At 43.7% G+C, this 17356-nt stretch overlaps 1 protein-coding gene and 3 non-coding genes across 4 annotated transcripts; 2 read left to right on the plus strand and 2 right to left on the minus strand.

Annotated features, from left to right (window-relative positions):
* Positions 1-3060: 3060 nt before the first annotated feature.
* TRNAG-GCC (transfer RNA glycine (anticodon GCC)) lies at positions 3061-3131 on the minus strand. Its single transcript has one exon. It is a non-coding gene; the product is annotated as a tRNA-Gly (tRNA).
* Positions 3132-3603: 472 nt separating this feature from the next.
* HSPA6 (heat shock protein family A (Hsp70) member 6) lies at positions 3604-6080 on the plus strand. The gene is given in 6 exon segments (XM_057728604.1): positions 3604-4161; positions 4164-4355; positions 4358-4647; positions 4649-5002; positions 5004-5042; positions 5045-6080. Coding segments are annotated over 6 exon segments (1926 nt in total). The 5' UTR covers positions 3604-3821; the 3' UTR covers positions 5756-6080.
* A 5640-nt stretch (positions 6081-11720) lies between these two features.
* On the minus strand, positions 11721-11803 carry TRNAL-CAG (transfer RNA leucine (anticodon CAG)). The gene has a single exon. It is a non-coding gene; the product is annotated as a tRNA-Leu (tRNA).
* Positions 11804-12477: 674 nt separating this feature from the next.
* TRNAG-UCC (transfer RNA glycine (anticodon UCC)) lies at positions 12478-12549 on the plus strand. The gene has a single exon. It is a non-coding gene; the product is annotated as a tRNA-Gly (tRNA).
* Positions 12550-17356: the final 4807 nt, after the last annotated feature.

Genomic DNA, 17356 nt, shown 5'->3' on the forward strand with positions numbered 1-17356 from the left:
CTTGGGATTAGATGTGCAGGTGGGGTTTTGAGGCTGGTGAGGGCTGGGAGAGAAGGTCAGAGTAGTTTGAACAAGGCAGTTCCTGAACAGTCCAGAGCACAGACCCCAGGCCAGGCCACCTTTTCCTTTCTGAAGTAAGCACCCTTTTCTTGCAGGCCCTTGCCCAAAACGTCCTGACTTTGACACGCAGGACTGGGCAGCCTAAATACTGAGAGTGAACGATTTTAAAGCTGACAGCTTCTCTCTCTCCTGGGTTATAAAACAGTTTCCTTACTTTTGAAGATGGTCTGATTTTCCACTATGGAAGTCATTCATTGCGTACTTTTTCAAGCATTCCATTTTTCCAGTCGAGAAGTGGGGCTGACATCTGCATCCCGACTCCCGACTCCCTCTTCCAAAGCCCTGAAGCCTTTCAAAGGGTGCTGAGCCATCTGAGGAGAAAAGACCCAGTTACAGAGCAAAGGTTTTTAGCTTCTCTTTTTAAAAATTAGTACTTTCCTTTGAATCTGGTGAATAATAATATATTACATAAAAGTTGAAGCTACTAGAGTTTAACATTAGGATGTATCATGTTCCCCTGGGTATGTGCTCTTAGTATAGCAGTGACTATCCCTCCCATGTAAGTAACCAGAGTTCCTTCCCCCATGGGGAGTTTATAGAGAAGATTTGCTTCTCATTCCTCCATTTCCACCCTCATGTCTCCAAAAAATTTCCTCCTTTTGGCTTTTTGGAAGTCCACGCCAAATAGAAACACCAAAAAATTCAAATGGGATATTCTGCATTAAAGAAAGTGAGACATGGCAAAGACTCACTTTGCCAGGCCACAGGACTGATGGGAACAAATGTGGCTTTACTGACCAGTGAACTCATCTCCTCCCCTGGCCTTCAGGGCATAGGATGGACTGCGGCCTCCAGGAATTTATTTCCCACCTGCATCCTGGGCTCCTGGCTGGGAACCCATCCAGGCCTCAGAGGCACTGTGCCTTTCCAGCCGGCCCCGTGGATTAATGTTCCTTGGAGACACTGGTCTAGGGAGGAGGCTCAACCACAGGAGGGACATTCTCACCACAGTTCATCCATCCTCCTTCCTCCTGTGCTATGTTCTCCCTAGGGCTGGGTGGAGGGGTCATGCCTGGGTCCCCAAGCCACAGCTCCAGGTTCTGGCTCCTTTCAGGAATGCAACTTTGTAAAGGAGGGAAAACCAAAAGAACCCAGCCTTCAACTAATTGGTTTTGTTTGTTTCAGTGTCCCAAATCCTAGAATAGAGAAAGTCTTAGACAGCCTCTTCAATAAGTGGTGCTGGGAAAACTGGACAGCTACATGTAAAAGAATGAAATTGGAACACTCCCTAACACCATACATAAAAATAAACTCAAAATGGATTCAAGACCTCAATGGAAGGCCAGGCAATATAAAACTCCTAGAGGAAAACATAGGAAGAACACTCTGACATAAATCACAGCAAGATTTTTTTTGATCCACCCCCTAGAGTAATGGAAATAAAAACAAAAATAAATAAATGGGACCTAATGAAACTTCGAAGCTTCTGCACAGCAAAGGAGACTATAAGTAAGATGAAAAGACAACCCTCAGAATGGGAGAAAATATTTGCAAACGAATCAACAGACAAAGGATTAATCTCCAAAATATATAAACAGTTCATCCAGCTCAATATCAAAAAAAACAAACAACTCAATCAAAAAATGGGCAGAAGACCTAAATAGGCATTTCTCCAAAGCAGACATACAGATGCCAAGAGGCACATGAAAAGCTGCTCAAGATCACTAATTATTAGAGAAATGCAAATCAAAACTACAATGAGGTATCACTTCACACCAGTTAGAATGGGCATCATCAGAAAACCTACAAACAGTAAATGCTGGTGAGGGTGTGGAGAAAAGGGAACGCTCTTGCACTGTTGGTGGGAATGTAAGCTGATGCAGCCACTATGGAGAACAGTATGGAGGTTCCTTGAAAAACTAAAAATAGAGTTACCATATGACCCAGCAATCCCACTGCTGGGCATATACCCAGAGAACACCATAATTCAAAAAGACACATGCACCCCAATGTTCATTGCAGCACTATTTACAATAGCCAGGACATAGAAGCAACCTAAATGTCCAACAACAGATGAATGGATGAAACAGTTGTGGTACATATATACAATGGAATATTACTCAGCTGTAAAAAGCAATGAAACTGGGACATTTGTAGGGACATGGATGGACCTAGAGACTGTCATACAGAGTGAAGTGAGTCAGAAAGAGAAAAACAAATATCGTATATTAACACATATATGCAGACTATAGAAGAATGGTACAAATCAACTGGTTTGCAAGGAAGAAATAGAGACACAGATGTAGAGAACAAACATATGGACACCAAGGGGGGAAAGGGAGGGGGTTAGGGTGGGATGAATTGGGAGATTGGGATTGCCATATATACATTACTAATAAGAAAAATATCAAATTGTACACCTTAAATATATGTGGTTTATTTTATGTCAATTATATCTCAATAAAATTTCTCAAAAAATTAAAAGTTCAGGAAAAAGCTAAAAAGAAAAAGAAAAAGTCTTAACATATACGCACTACTATTTATAACATTGATAATAAGGACCTACTGTATAGCATAGGGAACTCTTCTCAATACTCTTTAATGACCTATATGGGGAAAGAATCTAAAAAAAGAGTGGATATATGTATATAAGTGATTCACCTTGCTGTACAGTAGAAACACAACATTTTTTTGAGATACTCACAGTCATATTTATTCCACTTGTGTTATGCTTATGTTAAATTCTTCATAATGTTCTACCTAGTATTTCTGTGGGATCTAAACTGTGGGCCAGTGATTTTGTAACGCATTTTAAATCAACTGTAGTCCAATAGAAATTTGTTTTTAAAAGAGAGAGAAAAAAAAGATCCACTTTAGAAGAAGAGAAGGGAAAGGAAAAGAAAAGAGAAAGGAGAGAGGAGAAAGGAGAAACTAGAAAAGAAAGAGAAAAGAGAAAAAAAGAGGCTTAAAATTCAAATAAGCTGAAAGAAAACACAGCTTTGCATTGGCCGGGAATCGAACCCGGGCCTCCCGCGTGGCAGGCGAGAATTCTACCACTGAACCACCAATGCCTGTACGATAACCCAAGTTTGCAGCGCCCTCTCTTAACGTCATCTCTGGCCCTAGTTCCATTCCAGAACAGAAATCCGGCCAGCCTTCTCAGGCACAATTTCGAAAACATTGCCTTTATGTTTCAAAACAACAAGAACAATATAACAAAAATAATAAAGACTCAAGGAAAAAATACTACTATTTAAATCCCTTGCCTCGAGGCCATGGCTCTATTCGCATGGTTTCGGCTTTTCTCGAGCCGCTGGACTCTTCAACCAACCAGAGGAAGAAGCGCTCTCAAGCTTTCGCCTTACCTGACTTCTACCCCAACCACTGGTCCTTGGAACAAGCCGGGAGAGGCTGGAACTTTCTCTGCAGCCCCGAGTCAGACGCAGGTGGGGCCGCCCCTCCCTGCGTCGCCGGAGCGGTCCGAACTTTCCCCGAGTCAGCGCGGCGCCCCGCGGGCTGAGTCAGCGGGAGCGGGCTGGCGGACGGGCGGCTCCGGGCTCGCCGCGAAGGCGCTGGAAGGCTCGCGGCCGCACGGGCGGGAGGAGGCCGGCCTCTGGCAAGTGGATGAAAAGCCTGCGCAGATCCCGGCGGGCTGGGCAGGCAGGAGGGCGCCCTCCACTGCAGAGCAGCGCCACGTCCCGCAGCCTCGTGCTTTTGATTCGGAGTCGCTCTCGTCCCCAGAAGCGCGAGAAGCCACAGCCATGTCTGCCGCAGGGGAGGTGGCCATAGGCATCGACTTGGGCACCACATACTCGTGCGTGGGGGTGTTCCAGCACGGCCGCGTGGAGATCCTCGCCAACGACCAGGGCAACCGCACCACCCCCAGCTGCGTGGCCTTCACCGACACCGAGCGGCTGGTGGGCGACGCGGCCAAGAGCCAGGCGGCTCTGAACCCGCACAACACCGTGTTCGACGCCAAGGGACTGATCGGGCGCACGTTCGCAGACCCCACTGTGCAGTCCGACGTGAAGCACTGGCCCTTCCAGGTGGTGAGCGAGGGCGGCAAGCCCAAGGTGCGCGTGTCCTACCGCGGGCAGGACAAGCGTTCTACCCCGAGGAGGCCTCGTCCATGGTGCTGCGCACGATGAAGGAGACAGCGGAGGCATACCTGGGCCAGCCCGTGAGGCACGTTGTAATCACGGTGCCTGCCTACTTCAGTGACTCGCAGCGCCAGGCCACCAAGGACGCGGGTGCTATTGCGGGGCTCAACGTGCTGAGGATCATCAACGAGCGCACGCGGCTGCCATCGCCTACGGCCTGGACCGGCGAGGCGCCGGAGAGCGCAACGTGCTCATTTTCGACCTAGGTGGGGGCACCTTCAACGTGTCGGTCCTCATGATCGACGCCGGGGTCTTTGAGGTGAAGGCCACCTCTGGAGACACTCTCCTGGGTGGAGAGGATTTCGACAACCGGCTGGTGAACCACTTTATGAAGGAGTTCCGGAGGAAGCACGGGAAGGACTTGAGCAGGAACAAGCGGGCCCTGCGCAGGCTCCCCATGGCCTGCGAGCCCGCCAAGCGCACCCTGAACCTCCAGCACCCAGGCCACGCTGGAGATCGATTCCCTGTTTGAAGGTGTAGACTTCTACACTTCCATCCCTCGAGCCCGCTTTGAAGAATTGTGCTCAGACCTCTTCCACAGCACCCTGGAGCCGGTGGAGAAGGCCTTGCGGGATGCCAAGCTGGACAAGGCCCAGATCCATGACATTGTCCTAGTGGGTGGCTCTACCCACATCCCCAAGGTACAGAAACTCCTGTAGGAGTTCTTCAATGGCAGGGAACTGAACAAGAGTATCAACCCAGATGAGGCTGTGGCGTATGGGGCTGCTGTGCAGGCAGCAGTGTTGATGGGGGACAAGTGTGAGAAGGTGCAGGATCTCCTGTCTCCTGGATGTGGCTCCCCTGTCCCTGGGGCTGTCCCTGGGGCTGGTGAGGTAATGACTACGCTGATCCAGAGGAATGCCACCATCCTGACCAAGCAGACCCAGACTTTCACCACCTATTCAGACAACCAGCCTGGGGTCCTGATCCAGGGGTATGAGGGTGAGAGGGCTATGACCAGGGGCAACAACCTGCTCGGGCGCTTTGAGCTCAGTGGCATCCCACCTGCCCCACGTGGGGTCCCCCAGATCGAGGTGAACTTTGACATCAATGCCAATAGCATCCTGAGTGTGACAGCCACTGACAGGAGCACAGGCAGAGCTAACAAGATCACCATCACCAATGACAAAAGCCGGCTGAGCAAGGAGGAAGTGGAGAGGATGGTTCATGAGGCTGAGCAGTACAAGGCTGAGGATGAGGCCCAGAGGGACAGGGTGGCTGCCAAAAACTCTCTGGAGGGCTATGTCTTCCATGTGAAGAGCTCTTTGCAAGAGGAGAAGCTTAGAGACAAGATTCCTGAAGAGGACAGGCGCAAAGTACAAGGCAAGTGTCAGGAAGTCTTTGCTTGGCTGGAGCACAACCAGTTGGCAGAGAAAGAGGAGTATGAGCATGAGAAGAGGGAGCTGGAGCAAACCTGTCACCCCATCTTCTCCAGACTCTACAGGGGGCCTGGTGTCCCTGGGGGTAGCAGTTGTGGACCTCAAGACAGACAGGGAGCCCCCAGTACTGGCTCTGTCATTGAGGAAGTTGATTAAGTGGCCCCTCGGGGCAAGGCAGCTTTAACTGTACTGGCTGGGCTTGTGCACTTTCTAGACTGTCTACTGGGATCCTGCCTATCTTCAGGGGTAGGAGTGCAGGAGAATCCTACCCCCAAACAGGGAGTTTTTTTGGTCAGTATGTTTCATAACTGAGGTATTTGTCATTTGACTTAAAAAATCTTATTCTCCTACTTCAAACAAGCAGAAGTAATCATTATGAACATTCATGTGGCACTTTAACATCGCTTTTATCTACATTTAATGTATTTTGTTACGTGAATGTATGGATTTTGTTATGTGAAATGATAGAGCTAAATAAACTTTTAAAATTTCTTCTTAGTTTTCATTCTATCCAATTAAATAGATGAAAGGCCAGGGCTTTCAGAAGCAGAAGATGTTGGGGTGGGTGCTGAAAGAGGGATGGGAAGAAAATTCATGGGGCTGTATGTATGATTTCTGTAGGGGAAAAGAAGATAAGAGTTTGAAGCAGGCACATTGAGGCAATATTGAAGTGTGAGGTCAGATAGGAGAGAATTGTGTTTAAAGAGGGAGAGAGGTGGAGTTGGAAAAGCAGAGAATGAAGAGAAACTTAAGTCCTAGCAAGGCCCTAAAATAAAAATTCTGTATTAGGAGCCTAGTTTAGTTTGTCAGTCTGTGTGTCCTAACACACTGACAAAAAGCTTATATGCTAATTATCTGCCTCTAATGATGTGATCTTAGCTCTTCCTTTAGAAAATAGATTCCAAGTCCTGGACTCTGAGAAATAGTATATGTTAGACTAAGAGGATAAGTCTAGTGGTGTAATTAAAGTTATTGTTGATCTTATCTATGTGAGAGAAATGGCATGGTCCCATCTGATTTCTGCTGATGAGTCCGAGGAGGAGGAGGGGGAGGAGAAGGAGGAGGAGGAGGATGGCAATTGTGTAGCCAAATGGCTATATTGGATCCAGATAGCTTAGGTTTTCAGCACTGTTGCTTTAGGTGCTCTGCAAGTTAAAAACTCTTGAGTTTCAGTTTTCCCTTCTATATAATGGGGATGATGATGAAATAGTACCTCAAAATTGTTACAAGGATACAATTAACTAAATATGTGAGAGAAGGAAAAAAATGTTAGGCGTATAATATATGAGCAACAAATATTAGCTATCACTAATTATTATTGATAGTCAGCTATGTACCAGGTACTTGACTATGCCATCTAATTTAATCATCACAACAACATCACAGTGTATTATCTCTTTTGAAGGTGAGGATCTGGAGGTTAAAAGAGGTTAAATGATTTACTCAATGTAAATCGCTTAATAGCTGTTAAGCCGGGGAAGAGGGGGTAGTGGGGAGAGTTGGAACTGAGAACCCTGTCCTGCCTGATTCTAGAGCCTGTGCATTGTCACCTCACAAACAGCCATAACTTCACTCCACCAGATCTTCCCCTAGATGTTGTGAAATGGTACATATTATTCCTTTAGAACACAGTTGAATGCTGAGCCCTGAGAGAAAAAGTATATTTTATTGTATATTTACATTATTCATTAAGTGAATATGTGTCTTTTATAGCAAGTGACTGAAGCTGGGAAATATCCTCAGGCTCAACTTTACTGCCAGTTAAATGACATATAAGAGAAGGATAAATCTGTGTAAGTTAGTTCCCAAACAGCCCAATCCACACTGTATCTCTCCCATGTGCCAAGGGAGATTTATTTTTATCTCAGAAATGGAGGCAGCCTTGGTCAGAGCAATGCTACATTATATTTAGCTAAGGGTGATCTCTTACAGGTGGAGAGGAGGTTGCAGTAACAACCCACTTGTCCTCTGGTTGTCATTCACATTTTTAACTGCTTTTTCCTGTGCCTGGCCTAAGCCCTATGCAACTTGGCTTCACATTGAAGGGACCTGCAAAAAAAGAGATGATGTCACATATGCATTATGTATTATTATTTCCCTTTCCTGAATTTCCCTCCAGCTTCCAACATTGACCACCCCAACCTGTTTGTAACTTCTCAAGCCCAATGATGGCACCTCCAGGGTTTAGAAAGTTTCTTAGCATTTCAATAATCTCTCTCTCTCTCTCTCTCTCATTAAAAACACACACAGGGTGTAAGAAGGAGAACTTCATTGTGCTTAGTTGTGAAAACACTTCATATCTCATTTGGATGTATCTATTTTTCTACAGAGGGATTTAAACAAACTAACCACTTCATCTACTTTTAAGTGACTGTTGTTGATTCTTTAGGTTCTTTGGGGATTGTTTCATGTTAATAGGCATCTAAATGTCATTGTATTGTGTGTATATATATATATATATATTTTACATATATATATTTTTATGTATATAAAGAATTTTTGTTTGATTACTGTAATCACAACTGTGTGTGATTACAATAAAAGTATTAGAACAAATTAAATGTTTCCCAAAATATTAGAACAAATTAAATCAAAATACATGCTCATTATTAAAAAATCAAATCTTGCTACAACCCTTCTAGTGAAAAACCAGCAGTTTCAGGAATTCCCTGGTGGTCCAGTGGTTAGAAGTCTGTGCTTTCACTGCTGCGGTTGGGGTTCAATCCCTGGTACCAGCAACCAAGATCCCACAAGCCACATGGGGCGGCCAAAAAACAACAACAAACCCCCTTCCAGCAGTTTCTTGCCCCACTCCCAACTGCTACTCCTAACAGGCAACTACTTTCAATTATTTTTTAAGGTCTTTTTATTTTGCAATAATTTTAAACTGACAGAAGAGTTGTAAAGACAGTACAGAAAGTCACTGTATGTACTTCATCCAGCTTCCCCTAATGTTAAAGGGATTTTGTATTTTTCCACTAATGTTCTTTTACTGTTTCAGAAGCCAATCCGGGATAACTCATTGCATTTAATTATCATGTCTTCCATACAACCTGTGACAGCTTCTTAACCTTCGGATGCTTTTCAAGACCTTCACATTTTGAAGAGTACTGGTTAGGTATTTGGTAGATTGTCCTTCAATTTGGTTTTGTCAGTTTTCTCACGATTAGAGTAGGGTTTTGGGGAAGTATACCACAGGGTGAAGTGCCCATCTTATTGCATTATATCAGGAGGTATGTGTTGTCAGTGTGACTAATTGCTGGTGATGTTAACCTTGGTCACGTGGTTAAGATTCAGCTTTGTTATTTTTTTATGTCTCTCTTATGGATGCAATATCATTGTCTTTAGTTTAGACACAGTATTTAACATGTTTTTAAGTTCTTTATTGGAATATAATTGCTTTACACTGTTGTGCCAGTTTTTGCTGTACAGCAAAGTGAATCAGCTGTATTTATACATGTATCCTCATATCCCCTCCCTCCCTCAACTCCTTCCCACCCTTCCTATCCCAGCCCTCTAAGTCATCACCCATCATTGAGTTTATCTCCCTGTGTTATGCAGCAGCTTCCTACTAGCTATCTATTTTATATTTGGTAGTGGATATATGTCAATGCTACTTTCTCACTTCGTCCTGGCTTCTTCCCCCCGCCCTGGTCCGTCCTCTACATCTGGATCTTTATTTTTGCCCGGTCACTGGGTTCATCTGTACCATTTTTTTAGGTTCCATATATATGAGTTAGCATACAGTATTTGTTTTTCTCTTTCTGGATTACTTCACTCTGTACGTCTAGGTCCATCCACCTCACTACAAATAACTCAATTTAATTCCTTCTTATGGCTGAGTAATATTCCATTGTATATATGTGCCACATCTTCTTTATCCAGTAATCTGTTGACGGGCATTTAGGTTGCTTCCATGTCCTGGCTATTGTAAATAGTGCTGCAGTGAACATTGTGGTACATGTTTCTTTTTGGATTATGGTTTTCTCAGGATATATGCCCAGGAGTGGGATTGCTGGATCATATGGTAGTTCTGTTTTTAGTTTTTTGAGGAACCTCCATACTGTTTTCCATAGTGGCTGTACCAATTTACATTCCCACCAACAGTGCAGGAGGGTTTCCTTTTCTCTGCACCCTTTCCAGCATTTATTGTTTCTAGATTTTTTGATGATGGCCATTCTGACTGGTGTGAGGTGATACCTCATTGTGGCTTTGACTTGCATTTCTCTAATGATTAGTGATGTTGAGCATCTTTTCACGTGTTTGTTAGCCAATTGCATGTCTTCTATGGAGAAATGTCTATTTAGGTCTTCCACCCATTTTTGGATTGGGTTATTTACTTTTTTGGTATTAAGCTGCATGAGTTGCTAATTTAACATTTTATCCTCTGTTTTAAGCAGTGCCTGGCATATTGTAAGTGCTCAATTGACACAGAGTAAAAGGTGGCAAGGGGAGGGATATTGCAAGTTAAAGATCAACCTGTGTAAAGACATCCAAATTAGATAGACCAGTGTTCTCAAACTATAATATGCATATGAATCAGCTGGGAATCTTATAAAGTGTGGATTCAGTAGGTCTGAGGTGCAGTGCCAAGACCATCTCGGCAACTCGAGGTGAGTGACGGGTGCCGCAAGCTTGAAGAAGACACAGATACAGACTGAAGAGAAAAGTGGGACGCGGGGGCGGGGCGGGCTCAAGACCTCTGGGATCAAGAGCCCTGCTGACTCATCCCAGGTTGCTTTTATTGAGTTGGTGGGCTAACATTCTCAGGTTACACTCATAAACAATCAAAGGCCTCACATGACTGAGGCAATTATCTTTGTTTACTTCCTGGGTCCCAGTTGAGCAGGTGTGGATTTGAGCTGGGCCTGGAGAGCAAAACAGCCCTGGGGGCAGGAGACCTCTCTCAGATATTGGGGGTCTGTGCCCCACCCCTGTTGGCCCCTCTGCGACTGTGCCTGTCTTAGGTTGTTCCTCCCTTGAGGAATCTTACGCGTCTCTGGCTAACCAGTCATCCTCTAGGGCCAAACAGGGTGATATAAGAAAGGCTCTATGCACCACCCCTGTTGGCCCCTCTACGGCTGTGCCTGTCTTAGGTTGTTCCTCCTCTGAGGAATCTTACCCGTCTTTGGCTAACCAGCCATCCTTCAGGACCAAACAGGGTGATATTAGTCTCCACGCCCCGCACCCTCAGCTCCTCCACTGCTCAAGCAGGACATTCTGAATCCCATCGCTCGGCCCACATACTTTAACATTTTCAAGGTTTCAGAAAGGTTCCTGAATGTCTTCCCACAGTGCAGTCTGAGATCTGTACTTCTAATAAGCTCTTAGGTCATCTCACTTAATCCTCACAACAATTCTATCTTCATTTTACTACAAGCAAACTAAGGCTCAAAAAAGTCAAATGCATTTCCCAAGGTCATAGTCTAGTGAATAACAAAGAATGTAGTTTGTCTGGCAAGCTTTCACTAACCACCTTAAAGATCCTTCCATCCTCATGCTTATTGGATTGACACATTCACCCTCTTCGGATTGACAGTTTTTCCCTTTTCCGGAAAGGACAACAAAATTTTTCTATAACCAGCTCCTCCCAAATTAGAAAGTGGCTTATTTGTGGTCTTCAAGAAAAAGTTCTTGAAACAATTCTATGAGTTTATCTTTCCACTCTATTACTTTCCCCCGTTTGGTGTGTTGATTTCTTTTCCTGGTTTTTGGTGACACAGCGAACCTATTGAATTAGAATTAGGATGGGAGCGAGTCCAGCAAGATGGTGCGGAATCCGAGTCTCATCAAAGTTTGACACTGCAGTCTGAGCGTGAAAAGACAAGGGTCAATTATAGCAAATTAGGGGATCTGGGTTGAAGACTTTTCCTTGTTCTGAGAACAGTCTTTTATATTTACATGCAGTAAATAGGTATTGAGAAACTGAAGTGTTAAGGAAAAAATTTTTTGTTAGGGATAGATCTAAATAGATGCAGTTTCATATTCATAGGGAAGTACAGTCTTTATATGTAGATAGGCAGCACAGAAAGGTGTTGATTGATCAATACTCCTTTCTCCATGAATTCAATCCTACTTATTGCATGGGGAAAAAAGTGAGTTCAGAAAGAAAACACACTTTTGTCAGAAGTGGGATTCGAACCCACGCCTCCAGGGGAGACTGCGACCTGAACGCAGCGCCTTAGACCGCTCGGCCATCCTGACAACCTGAAGGTTCTTTTTCTGTTTTACCCTATAAGACTGTCAAACAATGCTGTAGCATGACGTTAAGTTGTATCAATGTTGTTTATCATTTTAAATAAAACTAGAACTCTCCCTGGATTTCTTCGCAAAACAGGGAAAATAAAACTGTCTCCGACTCCTCCTATCTCCTGCTTCCTCACCATCCTAAACTGTAAAGATCCATTTCCCCAGTGCCCCTTCGAGCGCTCCTCTCTCTCCTCTGGGGTACCGAGCCACACCGGGGTGGACCCCCTTGCTGGCCGGTCTCCCTCGAACCCTCCACCCCATATCGCTGTTAGCGAACCCAACACCCGATGGATCCAGTGCTGGGGCGCACCAAGCAGCGGAGCTGGGAGCGCGGACGACAGAAGGCGGCGGCGGAGAAAATGCCGGGGCTAAGCGAGGCGCTGGCTTTCCCTTCCGGGCTCTGCGCTGGTCCAGCCCTCCGGCTCCGGGCGCTGGGTGGTCTCTGCGTGTCTGGCCCCGCGTCGGTAGTTGGCGGGGCCCACTAAGAGGAGTAAGGACGGGGTCCAGCCTCCCTGAGAAAAGGCTAGGTGTGTCTTGAGATCTCAGATGTAAAACAATAATAAAAGCAATCTGTAAATTTATGGCCACCACTTGTCTTACATGAATAACTCCAACACTGTCAGGCGCCTGCGTTGGTGGTATAGTGGTGAGCATAGCTGCCTTCCAAGCAGTTGACCCGGGTTCGATTCCCGGCCAACGCATCCCCGTTTTCCCACCCCACCCAAGCTCCTGAAGAGAGCAAGAAACAGCGCGTGCCGTATGTTTTTAAAGCCTGAGCGAAACTGGGAACTGAAACTAAGAACTGCAGCCGTACCTCACTTTTCCCCCCGACCTCCTGTGCACCCTGTGGCCGCCTTCTCTGCTCTGCGTCATTTTGGAGGGACTGGATTCTGAATGTCTTCTTTCCTCTTACCTTCCCATCTTGCTTTCCTTTCTATACTGCCGACTCTTGAGAAATCTCCTGGAGTCTGCGATTGTCTTCTTTGAAACTCAGCCTCGGAAGGGGGCCATGGTTTTATATCGGAGAAACTCTTACGGTAGCTACAAGCTATTGGGCTTTTGAAATTGGCGAGTACGTCTGAGGAACTGCATTTTAAAGTCTATTTAATGGAAATTAGTACAGTAATTAAATGAAATAAATTAATTAATTGAAATAAATAAATGTAAAAATGGATACTCAATCCAGCTATTGCAGAACGTTTAAGTACGTTAAGAACAACTTTGGTATATGATTCACTTTTTCAATTGTAAATGTCATGAAATCTAAATATTAATCAAGTTTTTCCCGTGAAAATTGAACATCGGAATTGAAATGTGCTGTCCGTAAGTGTAAAATACTTACCGGTTTGAAAACTAAGTACAAAAAAAAAATCTAATTGATAGTTCTGTATTCGTTACATGTTGAAATAATATTCCGAAATATTGGGTTTAATCAGATACATTATTAAAATTATCACGTTTCTTCCTACTTTTTATTGTGGCTATTAGAAATGTAAAATTACGCGTGGAGCTCTCATTATGTTTCAATTGCAACGTGACAGTCTAGGTACAGCAAAGTAACGGCTTGACTAGCGACCAGCTATCCTTCAAGGAATAAATTGCTAAGGCAGCTTAGAAGTAAATTCCTAAGCAGCAATTTTGAAGGCTGTTGCGTTGCTTTCCTCGTTAGTATGGTGGTGCGTATCTCCACCTGTCACGCGGGTAAAACGGGATTCGAGTCTCCGATGGAAAAACACAGTGAGTGTTTTGTTCTCTCTTACTGCCGAAGCAAAAACTAGTCAAACAATTTCAGGCGTTTTCCAAGAATACCTGAGTTTTTCTTTCGCTTGTAAATTTCCTGGGTGGTCGGCAAGAGTACTAGCAGGTGCGGTTATTTTGACCCTGATTCTGTGTTGAATGCATTGGAACATTAAACCTGCAACCCGGTTTCCACCTGATCTACTGTTGAATGAGCCTGCCACTGAGTCTATCTTTTCCCATCCTCATTATTTCCTGCTGCCCACTGAAAGAGCATCCCAGGATTCGGGTACTGCCTTAAGCCCTGTACTCCAGATTCCTACCCTTCCTCTTATCTTCTCCTGCATCGAGGATTCACTAGGCTCTCCTTATTTCTTCCTCCCGTGTATATTGCTATTCAGTAGGCGCCAGCCTAAATTCTCAAGCCCACACTCTTTCCACTGCTGTACTACACGAAGGTATGCAAATTTATAAAACAACCTTCCCTACAACGGGTCATGAGGAATAAACAAAAATCTTACGTCTAAGCCAGATACAGAGAAACGAGACACTGGTCTGACAATCAGAAGACCTGTTTTTTGTTTGCTTGTTTGTTTATCACTAATGAATGGTTTGATTTTTTGCAAGTCATTTAACTCCTCTGGGCTGCGGTTTCTTCATCTGTAAAGTGGAGGAAAAAAAGCACAGTTTTTGAGACGCTTTGCAGCCCTAGAGTCCTTTGAAGTAGTGCCTTGCTCTAGCAGCTGGTACATAGTATATGCTCGTTTTTTTAAAAAAGATATTTTCCCCGAATATAAGGGCAATATATAGTCCTTATAGAAAATATGGAGAATAAGCAAATCACAAAGAAATAAAAGGCACCCATAGTTGCATCATCCAGGAAATCCCTATTAATATTTTGCGGTATGTTTATCTCCTTGGCATTTTTAAAATGCAAGCTTGGAATCATACTGTACATATTGTTTTTCTAAGCTACTTGAGTATCTACTTAAACGTGTGAATATTTCTATATTCATTAAATATTAGTCTAAAACATTACTTTAATGACTTCATTGTGTTAAACTATATGGCTACATCATATTTTCTTTAATCTATTTTTGAACATTTATGTCGCTTTCCAGTGTTTCTTCCTCCTCTGGTGGGGCAGCTTTTGAAATCTCTGCTAGGTAATCTTTTAGCCTTCCAGCTATTATTTTCACCATAGCCTCCCTGGAATCAATACATGTAAGGGTCGAGGGTGAGCTAAAGATATGAAAGGTGATTGATTTGTGGATTTGGTTTTTCCTAATGATGCTCCCTCCTTTCTGAAATTAACTCCTTCAATTTCCAGCCAATCTGGCAGCTCTAAACTCTACCTTGATGCATGAGGTATAAGACTGGTTTTGAGCATGAGTTTATATGCCTGAGTCTGTTTGACTGGTGAGTGCCCTCAGAATGAAGGTATTACCCATTGTGGTTCCTTCTCCCAAGGCTTGAATCCTCTTTATTTTCTATCTAATTTAATTGTTCTTCAGTGCCTTAAAACAGATTAAAAAATATTTTGTCCAGAATTTATCTCTGTTTTCTGTGGAGTAGTTAGTCCTATGCAAACTATTCTTCCATTATGGAAACTGGAATTGCTTTTACATTTTATTCATAGTGTTTGAAGTTCAAAAGTTTCTAATTTCATGTAATCAAATATTTTTCCTAGTAGTTTCTTTCTTAACTTTTTATATACATAGAAAAGTCTTTCCCACCCCAATATCAGAGCAGTTTTTACCTTTATTTTCTCATAGTAATTCAGTTTGTTTTTACTTTTTGGCATTATCTCTTTAATCTTTTTGAAATTATTTTGAGCTATAACATACCTCTGCCCATCCCTCCACCTGATGGTTCTCTGTTCAATTTATGTGATGGCCCACCCCTCAATCGCTGATTGACTTGACATCATTGATGGGTACTAACCCATTCATCCTCCTCAAACAAAGCAAAACAAAAACTCTGGGACATGCTTGACTCCAGCCCCAGCTTGGATCCATGAGACAATGATGAAACCAGAAGATATCGAGCTTCCTTTTGGATATTGTAGATGATTGTGAGCCAAAGGCTTACACTCTTTTACTCTGCTGTCCTTTGTGTCATTTCCTGCTCATGCTTTTTGATATTCAACTATGTGAGTGACGTCCCACTCTGATGTGAAAAACAGTGACCGCAGACCCACCTTGGATCATGAGATGTTAATTACGAATCCCGATTGCAAGCTTTCTCTTAGATATTGTGGATGATTGGGATGGCATAAATGTTCCTCTGTTACACTGGTTGGATCTTTTCCACAGGAATTTGGGAGAAGTCCAACACAAGGACTTAGAGCCCTTTCCCCCACCACCCACAGGTTGTCATTTACGAACAAAAACATGCACAGACCTTTACCACAGCTTGTCACACCATGCCCACATCGGTAGCCCACTACTACCTAGTTCTTTAGATCTTTCAATCCCCTGATACCTTAAAAGTTCCAAACTGAGGGTGGAGATGGGAAGTTTGTTTACTTTTATTTTAATTTGGTGTTGGCTTTTTTTTTTTTAATTTGTTTGTTTATTTATTTAATTTATTGGCTGCATTGGGACTTTGTTGCTGCACAGGGACTTTGCTGCTGCACACGGGCTTTCTCCAGCTGCCGCGAGCGCGGGCTACTCTTCATTGTATTGTGCAGGCTCTTCATTGTAGTGGCTTCTCTCGCCCCGGAGCACAGGCTCTAGGCGCGCGGGCCTCAATAGCTGCGGCACACGGGCTCAACAGCTGTGGCTCGAGGGCTCCAGAGCACAGGCTCAACAGTTGTGGCGCATAAGCCCAGTTGCTCCTCGGCACGTGGAATCCTCCCAGAGCAGGGCTTGAACCCTCGTGTGCTGCACTGGCAGGCGGACTCCCAACCATTGCGCCACCTAGGAAGTCCGATATTACTTTATTTTTGCTTTTTCAGTTTACTCATTGCGGTGGATCTGCGGATTGGCTTGTTCAACACCTATTCCAATAGCATTCTGGCATGCTTTCCTGTGCTGTAGTGGCTGGAAAGCCAAACTATCTTTTCTAGATTCTTCTGCAATTGGGGTTGCAGATATGATTTAGTTTCACCAAGATATACTTTAGTGAGATTTTGATTGGGAGTCAAGCTACATGGGACAGAGGCAGGGATATAATTTTGCTGATATAAATAGTGGCTAATACAGCTTTCTAGTCTAGAACTAGACATTGTGAAAAGTTTTAAATTTATTTTGCAGCGATTTTTACTGTATAATGTGGTAGCCCAGTAGACAGAGTAGTTTGGGGAGTTATTCCTGGAAGTTGGCCTGGAGTCTTTCAGTTTTCCCAATGCCTCATTATCTGTGCCCCTTAATAAATCCTTTGTATTTAAACAAGCTAGAGTGGATTATCTTGTTTGCAACTAAGAACTCTATGTGCTCATCTTTTTTATTTTTATTTATTTATTTATTTATTTTTTATGTGCTCATCTTTGAATGAAAAGTAATCTAAGTAATCTATCTATATCTGGTGTTTGTCCATAAATATGGGGATAGACTCTTTTTGCTTTTCCCTCATTGTCCACTGAAATGCTATTTTCCTCCCAGATCTTAAGCAGGAGGGCTACTTTGCATTAACAAAGATTAAATTTCAACAAAACAATTCACACAAATAAGCACATTATAAATATATAATGTAGAAAATAATAAAATGAGCATCCCTGTATTTCAATACCTTGCTCAAGAATGAAACAGAACAGAAGAAGCCTCCTAT

This window comes from Hippopotamus amphibius, chromosome 3 (assembly GCF_030028045.1).
Source record: "Hippopotamus amphibius kiboko isolate mHipAmp2 chromosome 3, mHipAmp2.hap2, whole genome shotgun sequence".
Taxonomy (NCBI): Eukaryota; Metazoa; Chordata; class Mammalia; order Artiodactyla; family Hippopotamidae; genus Hippopotamus; species Hippopotamus amphibius.